Genomic DNA, 18,658 nt, shown 5'->3' with positions numbered 1-18,658 from the left:
CGAGACCCTGGTGAGTGATTTAGCAGAAAACAAACAGAAACCAGAGCCTGGGACCAACATGATTTCAATAATAAAATGACCTGACAATAAAAGATAGAAAAAAATAATTTTATTTTCAATTTTGTGATTATAATATGTCAGATTTGAAATGTATATCCTGCCAGAGCTAGTATTAGAGAGCGAGCGTGAGCTAGGACCTAACAGAGAAAGGAAAGTCTTTTTTGTCTGTTTACACCACAGAGCCGGTATGGGGTTGGAGTGGGCAAAAGGGGGTGGGGTGGGTGAAGAGGCTACAAAATAAACTCACCAGGCGGTTTGAAAAAGATGCTTGATTGGGCAAGAAAAGCAAATTGAAAAATTGATTCAATAGGCCAAATCGAATCAAAAAAAATTTCCCTGAATTGGCAGGGATACTGGGGGGCACGTGGAGGGATGGGGATGAATTAAGGTGCTGGGGGGCACAGTGGTACAGTTTTGCAAAATACATTGTAAATTGCTTTCTGAAGTAATGCTAAACCAGGCTTTTCCCACTGTGTCTGGAATATCGACATTGTCGATGTAATCACACAGATCTGCTTCAATACAGGATTATATCTATTCATTTTATTTTAAAAGATAAAGATTTCAAAATAAGTTAACAATTTCCCACCCCATTCTGTGTGGGATTGGTCAATATGGAGGTGATTTTAGAAGCATCTAGATGGTGAGGAGTAGTGGCTCGTGGCCAGCAGGGGGTGCTGTTTATGGGACGATAATGGAATGGATGTCGGAGCATGATAGTGCAGTATTTTTGTGGAGTTTTTCTACAAAAGCGCCAGTTTTTCGTATGATTCTGGGTAATTCTAGTTAGATAAACATCTGTGTCAGTTAAGGACCACGCCCAAATAGAAACGTACGAAAAACGGGTGAATAAAAATTTAAATATAATGTAGCTAAGGCCAGAGAAAAATACACTAAGGATTAATATAAGGGAAAGCATAATAATATCTGTGTATGTACTTTGCTGTAGGATTACATGGAATCCATTTTGGGTTCTTTGTGTTTACCAGTGACTAGTTTCTGTCTTCTTTGTCCTCTCTGAGTTTTTCCCGCTCCCAGCAGCATGGTGTTAATTAATACCACATGTGCTGGAGACTGGCTAGGAAAATAACGTGTTCTAAACTGATATATAAAATGTATGAAGTATGAATGGCCGAGTTATGAATGGAATGAATGGGGCCCCTGGAGTGATTTATGTATGGCTGTGTAGTTTGAACAAAAGGAATGAGTTTTGAAAAACATATTTATATATTTTTTGCAACCTAAAAAGAAATCCTACAGCAGCATCTGGAAGTAATTAGAGTCAGTCTCAAGAATAGGAAGGGGGGGCATTGGAAGCCCACGCTTAGCCCTGTGTCAGTGTAACATGAAGCTGTCAGTTTTCCTCTTCCAGACTAAAGTTACTGTCAATTTAGGGAGAGGTTGAGGACTTTTCAGCACCATGTTAATAATTGTAGATTTTCTTGCATAATGTTATAATGTTACTTTAGAAATCAAAAGTAAGTTTCTAAAACTGCCTAACTTGGAAACATGGAGGAATGTTTCCTTTGTCTAAACTTTTAAGATCACCTCTTTGGTGAATTGTCATTCGTTGTTATACTGATGATGTCACTGAGCTAAAAGTTATATAATAGAATGTAATGAGATATGAGAACGAGACCGTTGTGAGAAGGCCAGCATTTGGCACCTCTAATGATCTCCCATTAGCGCAACCGTAAGCATTAATTATGCTGGATTCTTTTGATCTAATAATGGAAAAATAGAAACAATAATTCAATAAATCTTGGTTATAATTTTTAAAACCTTGCGCTGGTGTCATTTTGCATGTATAATTATTTTCAAACCTGAAGCTTTCACAAAGGCGTCAATGACCCTTGCTCAACGGCACACAAGTTACTCCTGCTGGAATTTGTACAGTGGTCCACATCTGTGCACAATTCTATGTAGACTGGTTGTCTCCCACACTCCTAGTCCTGCTCCGACAACCCCTTCCCTCACACCCCCTCCCCATGTGACACAGGTTTCTCTTACCCATGGGCCCTCCCAAAGCAGCAGTGTTGGTTGGGCAGAAGAGGCAGTGCTGTAAATAGGCAGCTTGCAGCCAGCCCCGTTAGGGCCTTTCCTGAGCCACAACTGAGAATGGTATGAGCTAAATCTAAATTCAAACTTTAAAGTCACAAAGGACCTATAAAGCAAATCTACCATGACATAACACCACTTATTATTCAATACCTTGTACTCCAGAATTGCTAAAATATGTTGATTCCATAGTTACCGTATTTTTCACTCCATAAGATGCACTTTTTCCACCCCCAAAAAGGGGGTGGAAATGTAAGTGCGTCTTATGAAGCGAAGATACAAATTTGTTAAGCTCGCTGCCGTTACCACATATTTTAACTCCCCCCCCACCCGCTGCATATTTAGTTTAAAACATAGCAACCCATCTGCCTGCTGCCATCATACCTGGTGGTTCAGCATATTTTCTGGCCAGTGCCACAGGCCAGAAGCGCAGAGATCAGGAGTAGCCCAAGCGGGCGTGCGGTGGGCTTCTCTCCGCTCCCGCTTGGGGCCACGCCGATCTCCAAATAGCTGCAGTCAGCTCTCGCGGGACTCGTGAGAACTGACTGCAGCCATTTAGAGATTGGCGCGGGCCCAAGCAGGAGCGCGGAGGGCTTGTTCCTGATCTCTGTGCTTCTGGCTTGTGCGCCACTGGCTGGGAAATAGATGAGACAGCCATTGGAGGAAGAAATTTAAAAAGGTACCGGGGGGGGAGGTATGATTAAAGGTACGGGGGGAGGATGATTAAAAAAGGTACTGGGGGGTACGTGGGGGTATGATTTAAGATACTGGGGGGCATGTGGGGGGATGAGGTGATTTAAGATACTGGGGGGCACGTGGGGGGATGGGGATGATTTAAGGTGCTGGGGGATATGGGGGATGATTTAAGGTACTGGGGGATACATGGGGGATGATTTAAGGTACTGGGGGGCACGTAGGGGTATAGTTTAAGATACATGGGGGTATGGGGGATGATTTAAGGTCCTGGAGGCACATGGGGGATGGGGGATGATTTAAGGTACTGGTGGGCACTTGGGAGGATGGGGGAGGATTTAAGGTGCTGGGGGTGTACATGGAGGTATGGGGCCTGCCTGCCTGTCACTAGGCCTGCCTGCTCTGTGCCCTGTCCCGGCCTACCACTAAACCACCAATGGGGGGGGGACAGGGTGCAGAGCCTGGCAGGGAGAATTTGGTTCAGAATGAATTTTTTCTTGTTTTCCTCCTCTAAATCTAGGGTGCATCTTATGGAGCAAAAAAATACGGTAGTGCAAACAGAAGGGGGATAATGCACACCCCTGCTCCAGGTCAAAACTGTCTTGACAGAATCCATTGATTTGCAGCCAGGCCAATGATCTATAAAGATTTTACTATGGCTTTCTTAACTGCTCACTAGGGATAGAATGCATGTTCTGGGAGCTACCTCAAGCTCAAGCCACCAGCTACATCTGAGATCTATTGCTAGCAGCAAGACACTGAAAAAGTTGCTCAAGGGGCTTTATAAGTCGAGGATCCATGCCGGCTGTATCCTTAATCATATTTCAACAGGCATAATGATTCTACTTATAAGCAAAAAGGAAGGTTACATATTTTGGGACAGCACTGATCTCAAAGTCCTCCATTTTCTTAGTCATATGTTCCAGATTTATCTAACATTGAAACAGAAACAAGATCTGGCTGTTTTCATTTGCGATATCCTAAACCACAATTAAATAATCCAAGTCATTTGCTGGTTTGTGACATTAAAGTTCTTGCTTCTAGGGGGCCAGTGAAGTGACTTCCACTGTGCTACAGGGCTCATCTGGGAGACCCAGGGCCACCAGTAAATTTCCAGGGAAGAGGGGGAAAAAAAAAAGGTCAGTAGCAGTCTGTTTCGTTACAGCTTTATATGGCTGAATCAGCCTTTCAAGAAGGCATCTTAATGAGCATGGAGTGACCAGATGTTTCAGGCAACAGCTGCAGTAGTGTTCATGGCTGCTTGAATTATTACAAAGTTTTGTGGTAAGATGCAAGACATCTGGTTGTTGAATTAAGAAAGACTTATGAATCACAAAGATGACAAAGCACAGTTACTTACCGTAACAGGTGTTATCCAGGGACAGCAGGCAGATATTCTTTACGCATGGGTGATGTCACCGACGGAGCCCTCGGTACGGACCTTTTTAACTAGAAAGTTCTAGTTGGCCGCACCACGCGTGCGCGAGTGCCTTCCCGCCCGACGGAGGAGTGCGTGGTCCCCAGTTAGGATAAGCCAGCTAAGAAGCCAACCCGGGGAGGTGGGTGGGACGTAAGAATATCTGCCTGCTGTCCCTGGATAACACCTGTTACGGTAAGTAACTGTGCTTTATCCCAGGACAAGCAGGCAGCATATTCTTTACACATGGGTGACCTCCAAGCTAACAGAGAGGGAGGAGGGATGGTTGGCCATTAGGAAAATAAATTTTGTAACACAGATTGGCCGAAGTGTCCATCCCGTCTGGAGAAGGCATCCAGACAGTAGTGAGTAGTGAATGTGTGAACTGAGGACCAAGTGGCCGCCTTGCAGATTTCCTCGATGGGCGTGGAACGGAGGAAAGCTACAGAAGCAGCCATAGCTCTGACCCTGTGGGCCGTGACAGCACCTTCCAGTGAGAGACCGGCCCGAGCATAACTGAACTCAATACAGGCAGCAAGCCAATTGGAAAGCGTCCGTTTGGAGACGGGGCGACCTAGACGGTTAGGGTCGAAGGACAAAAAGAGCTGAGGAGATGAGCGGTGAGCCCTGGTACGGTCAAGGTAGTATGCAAGGGCACGCTTACAATCCAGCGTGTGCAACGCCTGTTCCCCAGGATGAGAATGGGGTTTAGGGAAAAAGACGGGCAACACAATGGACTGGTTGAGGTGTGAGTGTAGGCCTCCTTGAGGTCCAGGGAACATAGCCAGTCGTGTTGAGAAAGAAGAGGGTAAAGTGTGGCAAGGGAGAGCATTCTGAATTTCTCCTTGACGAGATACTTGTTGAGGTCCCTGAGATCGAGAATGGGACGGAGGTCTCCTGTCTTCTTGGGAACCAGGAAGTAGCGGGAGTAGAATCCCTGACCCCTTTGTTCCGGAGGCACTTCTTCGATGGCATTGAGAAGAAGGAGGGATTGGACTTCCCTCAGGAGGAGGGGGGTTTGGGAGGAGTGAGAAGCAGACTCTACGGGAGGGTTGTCCGGTGGAAGAGTCTGGAAGTGGAGAGAGTAGCCGTGGCGGATGATGTTGAGGACCCACTGGTCCGATGTGATGACCTCCCAACGGCTGAAGAATATGAGGAGACGGCCTCCGATTGGTTGCGGAAGAGGCAATGAAGGTGGAAGGCTGGCTATGCCCTGGAGAGAAGAGTCAAAAGGGCTGAGAAGGCTTAGCAGGAGGAAGAGGCTTGTTGGGTTGATTGGACTGAGAACGAGCCTGTGCATGGTGTTGGTGCTGCCGGGGCCGCCGAGGTTGTTGGGAAGGCGGATTGAGTGGCCTGGCTGAGAACCTGCGCTGATATGAGGATTGAGGCCTGTAAGGTCGTGCAGGCAGAGCCTTCTTCTTTGGTTTAATCAGGGTGTCCCACCTGGTTTCATGCGCAGAGAGTTTCTGGGTGGTGGAATCCAGGGACTCTCCAAACAGTTCATCCCCAAGACAGGGGGCGTTGGCCAGACGATCCTGGTGGTTAATGTCCAAATCTGAGACCCTCAGCCAGGCCAGGCGGCGCATGGCTACAGCCATGGCAGAGGCACGGGAGGTGAGCTCGAAGGAATCATATATCGAGCGGACCATAAATTTTCTCAATTGAAGGAGACCAGAGATATGTTGTTGAAAAAGTGGAACCTTCCTCTCCGGAAGATACTTTTGGAGGGCGGACAGCTGTTGAACCAAGTGTTTCATGTAAAATGAAAAATGGAAGGAATAATTGTTCGCCCTGTTGGCCAGCATGGCATTCTGATAGAGCCTCTTGCCAAACTTGTCCATGGTTTTACCCTCTCTGCCAGGAGGGGTGGAGGCATAGACACTGGAGCCCTGAGTCTTCTTCAAGGTGGATTCAACAAGGAGAGACTCATGGGGCAATTGTGACTTATCGAACCCTGGAATTGGGATAACTCTATAGAGGTTATCTAACTTGCGGGGGGCCCCAGGCACTGTAAGGGGGTTCTCCCAATTTTTGTAGAAGGTCTCCCGTAGGATGTCGTGTACGGGTAGTTTAAGAAACTCCTTCGGAGGTTGCTCAAAATCCAGAGCCTCCAGAAAGGCTTGGGATTTTTTGGAGTCTGACTCCAGAGGGAGAGATAGAGCTGCTGACATCTCCCTGAGGAACTTTGAGAAGGAGGATTGCTCAGGTTTGGAGGTGGTATCGGGGTCTGAGGGATCCTCATCGGAGGAGGAGAGATCCTCCTCGGTACCGGGAGGGGACTCTTCCCACAAGTCTGGGTCCCGGACCTCTGGGTGCGCATGCCGCGACACCGGGGTGGAAGGTTCGGTATGGTGAGTCTTGGACAAAGATTTTCCAGAGCGCACCGAAACGGTACCGGGAGAAGAGGACCGGCGTCGATCCCGGTCCCGGGAAGAATGGTGCCCCGCCCGGTCCCGAGGCGGATCCGTAGTGGTATGGGAGTGAACCACAGGATGGGCATGAAGTTGCTGAGCCGAAAGAATCGGCATGGAGGTATTAATTGGTACCGATGGGGTGGATACCGGTGGCTCGGTACGGGGCTCGGGCCGGTCTGGTACCGAAAGGAGCGGTGCCAGGATAGTAGGCAACAGGTGCTGGAGCTGATGCTGCAGCTGCTGCTGTAGTTGAGATTGGAGGATGGCCGCAATGCGGTCATCCATGGGTGGCACCGGAACCGCTTTCTTTTGTTTCGGTTCCTTAGGTGCCGCTCCACGCCCCGGCGATGAGGAGGCCGATGACGAGGCACTCACCGAAATCGGGGCGGAGCGTTTTCGGGGTCGGCGCGAAGCCGGCAAGGTCGGTGCCGCCACTGTGGCTGGTGGACGCTCGAGGGAAGAGGGAGGCTTCTTAGCCGGCTTACCTGGCGCCAGCGGCGCCGATGTTGGGTCGGGCGGTGTCGAAGTAGGCGGTGTCGATTTCGATGGTACCGCTGTCGATGCCGAGGAGTCCATCGTCGACCCGGTGCCGAACAAAAGGTTTTGTTGGATTTGACGATTCTTGAGTGTTCGCTTTTTAAGAGTGGCACAGCGGGTGCAGGAGTCCGCCCGATGCTCCGGACCCAAACACTGCAAACACCAATTGTGTGGGTCAGTGAGGGAGATCGGGCGTGCACACCGCTGGCACTTCTTAAAACCGGCTTGCGGGGGCATGAAGGGAAAAACAGCCTCCGCAAAATCGAACCCCGAGGCCTGTATAATGGCAACAGGCCCCGCCGGGGCAAAGTCGAAAAAAGGGGAAAAAATAAAGTTGTTTTTTTTTTTTTTTTTTGATAATTCAAAGAAAAAGAAACCCGAAGGTAAAATGAAAAGAAAATGGGAAAAAATTTTGCGAGCGGGAAGGCAAAAAAGTGAGTTCAACGGCTGTTGAAAAACACACGCGTCTTCTTCGCTCCGCGGAAACGAAGAAACTGGGGACCACGCACTCCTCCGTCGGGCGGGAAGGCACTCGCGCACGCGCGGTGCGGCCAACTAGAACTTTCTAGTTAAAAAGGTCCGTACCGAGGGCTCCGTCGGTGACGTCACCCATGCGTAAAGAATATGCTGCCTGCTTGTCCTGGGATAAAGCCTAGAATGGCCTGCCAGCACTGTAACAATTTAAATGGAGAACAGTGGTATGAAGAAGGTTGATAGGAAGGATAAAAAACATGAGGAGAGATTGTGCTGGTTTAAGAGTGAGAATTTACGAGCTCATCTAGCCAAGTGAGAGAAATCTACAGAGGAAGACAAATGGGCAGACTGGATGCTTCATCACAAACCAATCTCTGGCCCCACTCTCACCAAGCTTTCTAGCTGCTGATGCTCTGTTGGGCAAAACACTTGAGTCAAGTAATTGGTCTTGCATTGTGGCCCACCCCATCCCACTGCTATGACCATCAGCATCTATTATGTTACTCTATTCCAGAGAAAGAAAGGGGGGCAGGGAGAGAGCGAAAGAAAGAAAGGGGGGCAGGGAGAGAAAAAGAAAAAGAAAGAAAGGGGGGCAGGGAGAGAAAAAGAAAGAAAGAAAGGGGGGCAGGGAGAGAGAAAGAAAGAAAAGGGGGCAAGGAAAGAGAAAGAAAGAAAAGGGGGCAAGGAGAGAGATAAAAAGACAGAAAGGGGGCAGAGAGAGAGAAAGAGAAAGGGGGCAGAAAGAAAGAAAGGGGACAGGGGGAGAGAAAGCAGGAAAGAAAGGGGAGGGGGCAGGGAGAAAAGAAGAAAAAGTTGTACTCATGGGGACAGAGAGATATGTTGCTTGGGGAATAGAATGAGGTCTGGAGGAGAGGAAGCATGTAGGATGCAGAAAGAAGGGAAAAATATTGGATTTACAGTCAGAAGAAGAAGTACAACCAGTGACTCATGAAATCACCAGACAGCAAAGGTAGGAAAAATGATTTTATTTTAAATTTAGTGATCAAAATGTGTTCGAATTTATATCTGCTGTCTATTTTTGAACTATGGCCCCCTTTCACTAAACCGCAAGGGAGCCTATGAGTGTCGGGAGCAGCATGGGGCATTCAGCGCAGCTCCCTGTGCTAAAAACCGCTATTGCAATTTAGTAAAAGAAGAGGGGGTATATTTGTCTATTTTTGTATAGTTGTTACTGAAACATTGCATATTTTAAAGTTATCTGCCTTGACCTCCTTGAAAAAAAAACCCCAAATATAAATGATAATTAACATTTTCTCTGCGTTCAGTGTGCTTTGTGTTTTTTAAAATTTTACTGTTGGTAAACCATTTTGACTTGGTCATTTTAAAAGTAGCTCGGAAGCCAAAACAGTGTGGGCACCCCTGCTCTATACATTATATCAGAAATCATTTTTATTGTTCTAAGCTAGATATTAATACTTATTCTGTATACTTTTAAAATGCCAACACAACTTTCAGACATGAATGAGTTGTTTTTGGTGAGCATATCCTTGAAAGAGTAAAAGTCTCATTCTCCATACACATTCTTATGAAAAACAGATGCCTTGCAGCATCTTTGGTCCATAATTCACCCCACCTATAGAAGAGCTGCTGAACTCCACAAAGCTGGAATTGCCGCCCACTACTTACTGTGCTGGTTGATGAGCATTCGGAAGGAGATGCGATTGGTGTAGAATCGATCCAAAAAGTACTGAATGTTGCTGCTAACAAAGGGATCAAAACCATATTTTTCCTTGTATTCAATCACTCCTTGGGCCATGGTAGGAACCACATCATTGTGTCTATTCCTGATTTTAATCAAAAGTTCTAAAAAGCTGGAAAACATAAAAATTACTGTAAATTAAATCAGTTTTGAAACTCAGATACATTGATCTCAAATAATACTAAGGTCTTTTCATCTTAGATAAGGAGCAAGGTTTGTACCTTTGCTGCCACAATGGCTCAAGTCCACAGGCAAAAATCCCTAACTGTCCAACTCTAAACCAGAAACTTAAGACTGACTGCAAACATCACATTAGAATATAATACAAATGGAAATAGCCCACCTGACTATGCCCTTTCCCTCTCTATCTTTGCAGTTTCCTTCTCTTCTTCACAGCTAGAAAATTTGAATTTTGCTATCCTGGAAGGCTATTCCAGGTCCTTATAACCCTATTATCCTCTTGTATAGCTTCTGAGTCTATCCCTTTGAAACTAACATTATGCTACTACACAACAGATCCAGGGAAAACCTTATTTCAAAATATAGCATTGGAGTCCCTAGATAATATCTTGTAGAACATTTTCCCTTTAGAAAGTTTTCCAATCCTCTCTTCAAGGCCCTACTACAGTTGGGATTTCAGGAAACCACTGTAAATATGCATGAGATTGGAGAGCCATTATAGGCAAATCTTTCTCATTCCCCAATACTGACCGGTTAAATATTATATCAGGGAGTGCTAGGAAGGTAAAATTCCTAGACGTCATAAATGACTGCTTCTTGGAGCAACTGGTCCAGGAACAGACAAGAGGGGAAGCAATTTTAGATTTGGTCCTTAGTGGAATGCAAGGCATAGTACAGGAGTTAACTGTGTTGGGTCTGCTGGGAAACAGTGATTGTAATGTGATCAAATTTGAGCCGATACTGGGAGTAATATCACAAAAGAAATTTACTGTAGAGGCATTTAAGTTTCGAAAGGGTGACAATGAGAAAATGAGAAAAATGGTTAAAAAGAAGCTAAAAGGATCAGTTGCAATAGTTAGGACTGTAAACCAGGCATGGATGTTATTTAAAAATGCCATCATGGAAGCCCAGACCAGATGTATTCCACGTATCAGCAAAGGTGGAAAAGGAGGAAACGAGAGCCAGCATGGTTAAAAGGTGAAATGAAAGAGGATATTAGAGCCAAAAAAACACCTTTAAAGAATGGAAAAAGGATCCAAATGAAGAAAATAAGGAGACACACAAGCACTAAATGCAAAGCACTGATAAAGAAAGCTAAGAAAGAATATAATAATAATAACTTTATTTTTGTATACCGCATTACCATGGAAGTTCTATGCGGTTAACAGATAAAGAGACTGTACATTACAGCGAAGTTATACATATTTTATTTTTTTTTGGCATAGCTACATTTACATTTTCGGGGATGCTACATTTACGGTGAAGTTATTTTTCAGGTCTGTTACAATTGCAGAGAAGTTACATTTGCTGTAAGTTGCATATATATAGCGGAGTTCATACAGTAGTATTACATACGGCGGTGATATATACTGCGGAATTCGATAAAGCAGAGCAGAGGCATTTAGTAAGGGAGGTAACGAAGAAGGGGTGATTAGTTGGATAGGGTGATCCAATTTGTTAAGCCATTTGGTGGCTGACAGGATTGGAGGAGTCGAGAGTCTGAGGTAAGTCAAGGTCCGAGGAGGAGGCAAGGAAGAGGGGGGGAGAAGTTAGAGGAATTTATCAAAAAGGTAGGTTTTGATTGACTTCCTGAACATTTGGTAGGGGGGGGAATTGGAGATGAGTGCTGTGAGGCATTTGTTCCATTTGCCCGCTTGGAATGCAAGGGATCTGTCGAGAAATTTATTGTAGAGGCAGCCTTTCAGGGAAGGAAAGGAGAATAGGTAGGTGTTTCATGTACGAGAGGGGCCAGCAATTTCAAGGTGCTCGGATAGGTAGATTGGAGAAGAGCCTGCTAGAGTTTTGAAGCAGAGGCAGGCGAATTTGAAGATGATCGTTGCCTCCACCGGCAGCCAGTGGAGTTTAGTGTAATAGGGGCTAACGTGGTCATATTTTTTGAGGCCGAAGATGAGGCGGACAGCAGCATTTTGAACTATTCTTAAACGTTTGATGGTGTTTTTATAGGATCCCAGGTATATGATGTTACAATAGTCCAGTATACTTAAGATTAGTGACTGGACCAGAAGGCGGAAGGAGAGGTGGTCGAAGTGGCGTTTAATGGTGTGAAGTTTCCAGAGGGAGTAGAAACATTTTTTGACCTGGGCACTGGTATGATGTTCGAAGGTCAAGCATCTGTCTAGGAGGACTCCAAGGATTTTTATGGTGGGGTTGATATGTAGAGAAACTTGCAAAAACAGGCAAAAACTCATAACAATTTCTTTAGGTACATCAGAAACAGAAAACTTGTGAGGGAATCTGTGGGACCACTGGATGATCAAGGAGCAAAAGAGGCACTCAGGGAGGATAAGGCCATAGCGATAAGACTGAATGAATTCTTTGCTTTGGTCTTTATGGAAGAAGATGTAAGAAATCTACCTGAACCAGAAATGGTTTTCAAGGGTGATGATGCAAAGGACTGAAAAATCTCAGTGAATCTGGAAGATGTACTAAGCCAAATTGACAAGTCAAAAAGGGATAAATCACTTGGACTGGATGGTATACATCCCAGGGTACTAAAAGAACTCAAACATGAAATTGCTGAACTGCTGTTAGTGATCTGTAACCTATCACTAAAATCGTCTGTAGTACCAGAAGATTGGAGGGTGGCCAATGTTATGCCGATTTTTAAAAGAGTTCCAAGGGAAATCCAGGAAATTACAGACGAGTAAGCCTTACTTCAGTGCCGGACAAAATGGTGGAAACAATTACAAAAAATAAAATTGTGAAACACGTAGACAAACATGGTTTTATGAGACAAGAGTCAACATGGGTTCAGCTGAGCAGAACTTGCCTCACCAATTTTCTTGACTTCTTTGAAGATGTGAATAAACATGTCGATAAAGGTGAGCCGGTTGATGTAGTGTATCTAGATTTTCAGAAAGCTTTTGATAAAGTTCCTCATGAAAGGCTCATGAGAAAATTAAAGAATCATGGGATAGGTGGCAAACTTCAGTTGTGGATTAGGAATTGGTTATCGGCGATAAAACAGAAGGAGAGGTTAAATGGTCATTTTTCCTCAATGGAGGAGAGTAAACAGTGGAATGCCACAGGGATCTATACTAGAACCAGTGTTATTTAACTTATTTACAAATGATCTGGAAATTGGAACGATGAGTGAGGTGATTAAATTTGCAGATGACACTAAACTGTTCAAAGCTGTTAAAACGCATGCGGATTATGAAAAATTGTAGGCAGACCTTAGGAAATTGGAAGACTGGGCGTCCAAGTGGCAGATGAAATTTAATGTGAACAAATGTAAAGCAGTGTTCTCCCTAGCGTGTTTAAGCCGGGCGCTCCGCCCAGCTAATTTAGGTGAGCGCCCGGCTGCCTTCCTCCAATGACGCATTTCCCCTCAAGAGTAACTTTTTCCCCCCCCCACAACGCAGACTTTCGGGACGAGGAAACCGCATGCGTTTTTGTTTGTTTTTAATCCCTCTCTGCAGCCCAGCTAAGGATGGGATGCCGCGGAGATACTCAACCCTCGTTGCTGCACCCGCGCCTTGCTGGCCAATTTCTGACTAGACCCGACATGTCAAAATCTGGCCCGCCACACATCCACAAAACCCCAGCCAAGCTGGTCCGCTGGAAGACAGGCACAAACGCCAAGCCGACTAACTACAGCCCACTGTCCCGCCGTTGCCAGTGGCGACAGGGTGAGCAATGGATCGCGACCTCTGCCTCCCAGTGCCAGTGCGCTAGGTTGGAATCGCCGCCCTCCAAAGCCTCGGTCACTTCAGAAGACGAGCCAAGAAGCGTGGGAACGTGCGCGAGGCACCCGAAGGCACGAGCGCTTCATAATTGTGGACTGAGAAGTGATCCACAAAAGCAGAGTGACAGGGAACAGCCCGCCCTCAGCGTGCAGAGTCAGGAGGGCTGGCCCACATGCCAGCAAGAGCCACGCCGAGGTCCCATCAAGTGATGAGAAAAGACGTCAAAGTGTTCCATGAACACTGATACGGAGGCTAGGCTGCTTCCAGAGGAACAGAAGGAAGCAAGATGGCTGTCTTGCATGATCTGCTAGGAAGGATGACCGGGCCGTGCTACCCGACCTCTGCAAGGCCGAGGGCCGCACAAGAGGCCAGAGGACCCCCCCCCAATTCCCAAAAGTAGGGCCCTATTGTTTCTCCTGAACAAAAGATCAGCTCCACAGGTAGTCCTCCCTTTCCTTTATTCAAAAGATTTTCAAAGATACAAACTTCCCATAAACTGTGTCAGTCATGCACGTTGGCTCATCCCAGCACAGACATGTTTTTTCCATCTATTTTGTCCACAGAGCCAGCGCGGGGCTGGAGAGACCGCAACCCAACACTAATCATGAGTTGTATCCGCAGAAGTTTCGTCAGCCGGAAGCCCGAGGTCATAATGCCGTTGTACAGATCCATGGTGAGACCCCATCTGGAATACTGTGTACAATTCTGGAGGCCACATTACCGCAAAGATGTGCTGAGAGTTGAGTCGGTTCAGCGAATGGCCACCCGGATGGTCTCAGGACTCAAGGATCTCCCATATGAGAAACGGCTGGATAAGTTGCAGCTATACTCACTCAAGGAACGCAGAGAGAGGAGAAACATGATCGAGACATTCAAATATGTCACGGGCCGTATCGAGGTGGAAGAATATATCTTTTTTCTCAGGGGGCCCACGGCAACGAGAGGGCATCCGCTGAAACTCAGGGGTGGGAAATTTCATGGGGACACCAGGAATATTTCTTCACCGAAAGAGTGATTGATCGCTGGAATGATCTTCCACTGCAGGTAGTTGAGGCCAGCAGCATGCCAGATTTTAAGAAAAAATGGGATTGGCACGTAGGATCTCATCATAGAGGTAGGTAAGGGTGGGTCATTGGTATGGGCAGACTAGAAGGGCTGTGGCCCTTTTCTGACGTCAGTTTCTATGTTTCTATGTTAAGGGGTCCTTTTATTAAGGTGGACATTTAGCACACGCTAAATTTGTTAGTGTACCTTAATAAAAGGACCCCTAAGTATCTCGATAAAAAATTTGGCTCGCGACCCAGCCCATGCCCCAGATTTCAGCCCCCTATATGATTGAGTTTGATATCCCTGGACTAGACGGACTAAGCAGAAAGGAATCCCCTAGCATGCTCAAACCCACAGATATTCCATCACCAATCATCAGCCTCTTCCCCTACCTCATCAGCCATGCAAAGACAGAAAGAAAGCTCTATGTCCTGCCTCCCCCCCCCTACAAACCCCCACCCCCCCAAAAAAAAAAAAACACAATCTGCTCTTGCGGCTTGCTGCTACTGCTTCCTTGCCTGCCCGAACCTCCAGGGACCTAACAAAGCCATGACTGACACAATTTTGACGTGCCACCCTGAGAGAAACAGTAAGGCAACTTAAAAGCCACGCTCTCTTCTTGAGATAGATGTACAAACCATACGGCCTGAAGAAGGTCTACATACACCTGTACATAAAATGTCGAAAAGCATGTATTTTTTTTTTTTAGCAATTTCTTCAAAACAAAAATGGAAATTCTAAGAAACAGTTCCCTTTGGCGCCACAGATGCTATTCTAAACAAGTAAAATTGTTTGACCTTTTAGTGTAGAGAAAGAAGTATCTGGTGCACTTAATGAGAAGAGACCTCAAGATGCTTCCTGCAATCATCTCTTCTTGCCCTCCCCTTTCCCTGCACCTCTGCCATGATGGACCCCGGCAACCGCCTTCCCCCTTCGCCGCAGCACCAGCAGCTGCTGCAGGCATCCTTAAACGCTGATGGAGGGTGAGGGTTCTCTCCAGGAGTAATTAACATTTTGAAAAAAGTTCTATGAAGGCATTTTCTCTTATGTTACATCCCCTTCCCTCAGGGTGTCTCTCCCACACTCCCTTTGCAATACAACCAAGGGCCCTACTTCGAGATTTGTAAGGAGTGTGTGGTGCAGTGGTTGAAGCTACAGCCTCAGCACCCTGGGGTATATAAAATCCTAATTAAACTTGATAAACTTGATTTGTACGGCTGACTTGCCTACACAGTACGGCACCAGCACTGCCCGATTCACCGAAGGCCTGCATGTTTCCCTCTGGTCTCACCTTTAAAAGGTAATTATGGCAGCCTGCAGAGGATCGCTGATGCTGTAGTGAACCTAGCAGGCTGCCGGTGGCCTCTGCAGCACGTTCCCTCTGACATGGACCTGCCCCCTTATGTCAGAGAAGGGGCAGGACCGTGGCTGAGGGAACGTGCTGCGGAGGCTGCCGGCAGCCCGCTAGGTTCGCTACAGCACCGGCAATCCTCCTCAGGCTGCCATAATTACTTTTAAAGGTTGGTCCTGAACAAGCGGTTGTCACAATGCGGAAGATGACCTCTCTCGCTGGGTGCGGGAAACAGCGGAGTTAAGGCCCCACCCATTGTGAGGGCTCTGGCGGGATGGGGATTGCCACAGAGACGCTGGATCTGGACACCGCGGGGAGAAGGGGGAGACAGAAAAAGACCTTGAGGCGGACAGGAAAGCAGACTTGAACCAAAAAACAAGGCAGAATAAAGGGGGTAGAGAGAGGAAACACCCTGAACTGAGGAGAGAGCGATGCCAGGCCCTGGGGAGGAGGAAGACAAAGAGAGTGAGAGAGACAGAAAGACCTGGAGCAAAGGTGGGAGGACTCGAAATGTTAGCAGAAGGAAGATATATATATAGAGAAACCGGAAACAAAGGGGGCAGATGTTGGACTTGGGGGTGTATAGAGGGAAGAGAGAGAAAGAGACAGCAGAGATGTGGAAAGATTCTGGAAAGGGAGGGAGGAGAAAGGCAGATAAAGGAAGGGGAGAGAGAGGCAGATAAAGACCTTAAAGAAAGGAGAACAAATGCTGGACATGGGGAGGGGGGTTGTAAGCAGAAGAAAGAGAGAGAGAGCCTGGACCAAATGGGAAAGACAGGAAGCAGATGCTGGACTATGGGAGGCATAGACAGAGGGGGAGAGATCCTGAGGAAGAACAGAGAGATGCAAGATCAAAACAGAGGAGGGAGAGAGAGAGAGATGCATGTTGCTAATAGGGGTGGAGGAGAGAAGAAGAAAAGTTGGACTCATGGAGGGAGAGAGAGAGATGTTGGTTGGGGAAGGGAATGCAGACCAGAGGAGAGGAAGCATGCAGGAGGCAGAAAGAAAGAAAAAAAAAAATGTTGGATGTCCAACCAGAAACTATTAAATCATCAGATAACAAAGGTAGGAAAAATGATTTTATTTTCAATTTAGTAATCAAAATGTGTCAGTTTTGAGAATTTATAATATGTCTATATTTTGCACTATATTTGTCTATTTTTCTTTAGTTGTTACTGAGGTGACATTGCATATTTTAAAGTCATCTGCCTTGACCTCTTTGAAAAATAACAAATATAAACGATAAATTAACATTTTCTCTGCATACAGTGTGCTTTGTGTTGGTTTTTTAAAAAAATTTTGTGGTTACCATTATGAATAAGATATTGTGTGTAAATGAAAAATGAATGGCAGAAATTGCATTACAATTAGTACTATTATAATGGGGGTGTGGTCTGGGGAGGAGCTTGGGCTGGGGTACTTGGTTGGTATTTGTTAGACTTAGGGGGGTACTTGGCTTGAAAATGTTGAGAAGCACTGGTCTACGTCAGTGTTCTTCAACCTTTTTACACCTGTGGACCGGCGGAAATAAAATAATTATTTCGTGGACCGGCAAACTACTTTTTTTTTTTTTTAACTTTTTATTTATAGAATTTTCATTCTTTCAATACATGAATCACATATTATAAAATGTATAATAAAATATATATGTATGTACAAATTCATATCATAGATATTCATCCCTTTCCCCTATTAATTGTTTTTCCATTTTTCTTTCATATTAATATCTATATTTCCCACCCTAACCCTATATTACTATTATCAATGTGTTAAGATATCTGATCTCTAGAATAATTAGTCAATGGATCCCATATTTTCTTAAAATTTTTAATATTTCCTTGTTGTAAAGCCAAAATTTTCTCCATTTTGTAAATGTGACATACCGAGTTCCACCAGAATGTATAATTTAGTTTGGTAAAATCTTTCCAATTTTGTGTGATTTGCTGCATGGCAACTCCTGTCAATATTAAAAGTAATTTATTATTATTTGCTGATATTGGACTCTGTGTTCTCATTGCAGTACCGAATAATATGGTATCATATGAGAGTCCTACGTGATTTTCTAGTAATATATTTATTTGGGGCCAAATTAAATTCCAAAAAGCTTTTATACAGGGACAAAAAAAAATTAAATGATCCAATGTCCCTACTTCTATTTTACAATGCCAACATCTATTAGATCTAGTATTATCTATCTTTTGCAAGCGCGTCGGGGTCCATAACACTCTATGTAATAAAAATAACCATGTTTGACTCATAGATGCTGACTTTGTTAATCTTAATCTCCAGGACCAGCATTTTGGCCATTGAGATGCAGAAATTGTCTGTCCAATCTCAATGCTCCAAATATCCCTAAGTCCAGTTTTCTTTTTTTTATTTAGAAATCCATTTATTAATTTATACCATTTTGCGGCTTGGTGACCCAAGAAATCCGTCTGGAAACATAAAACTTGCAAACTATATTGAGTATTGAGAATTTTCCATTCAGGGAACCCTACCTGAATGGCTTGCTTCAATTGCATCCATTTAAAAAATTGTGTTTTATTTAGTCTAAATTTATTTTGCAATTGTGAAAAACTAAGCAAGGAACCTTCTGATATGACGTCATTTAATGTTCTTATTCCTGCAGTTATCCATTGTTTCCAGACGATTTTAAATCCGCCAATTCTGATCCTGGAGTTTACCCATATTGATTGATTTAGGGATTTAGCAATTGGTTCTGGTGTCAGATTATTTATGTATCTTAATGTTTTCCAAGTATCTAATAAGATTCTGTGTTCTTTGTATCTTATAGGTATTGATATAGAAATTAAGTGTTCTGGATTTAAAGGGAACAGGAGCCGCCATTCTAAATACAGCCAATCTGGTACATTTTCTAAGAGATCTGGGAGGATCCAATACATACCCTGTCTTAAAATATAGGCTTGATGATACCTATAAAAATTTGGAAAATTTACCCCCCCTTCCATAATTGGTCTTTGTAATGATACTAAAGCG

The 18,658-nt window shown here is 45.0% G+C and overlaps 1 protein-coding gene across 1 annotated transcript in view; it reads right to left on the bottom strand.

Annotated features, from left to right (window-relative positions):
- PDK3 (pyruvate dehydrogenase kinase 3) overlaps window positions 1-18,658 on the bottom strand; it is a 185,179-nt gene that overhangs the window by 82,147 nt on the left and 84,374 nt on the right. Inside the window, exon 4 of the mRNA XM_033948435.1 lies at window positions 9,301-9,485. Within this exon, the coding sequence (XP_033804326.1) occupies window positions 9,301-9,485 (185 nt within the window). The remainder of the gene's footprint in view (window positions 1-9,300; window positions 9,486-18,658) is intronic.

This window comes from Geotrypetes seraphini, chromosome 6, assembly GCF_902459505.1.
Source record: "Geotrypetes seraphini chromosome 6, aGeoSer1.1, whole genome shotgun sequence".
In the NCBI taxonomy this organism is placed as follows: domain Eukaryota; kingdom Metazoa; phylum Chordata; class Amphibia; order Gymnophiona; family Dermophiidae; genus Geotrypetes; species Geotrypetes seraphini.
The sequence above is the reverse complement of the archived record's forward strand: the minus strand, read 5'-3'. Positions and strand labels throughout refer to the sequence as shown.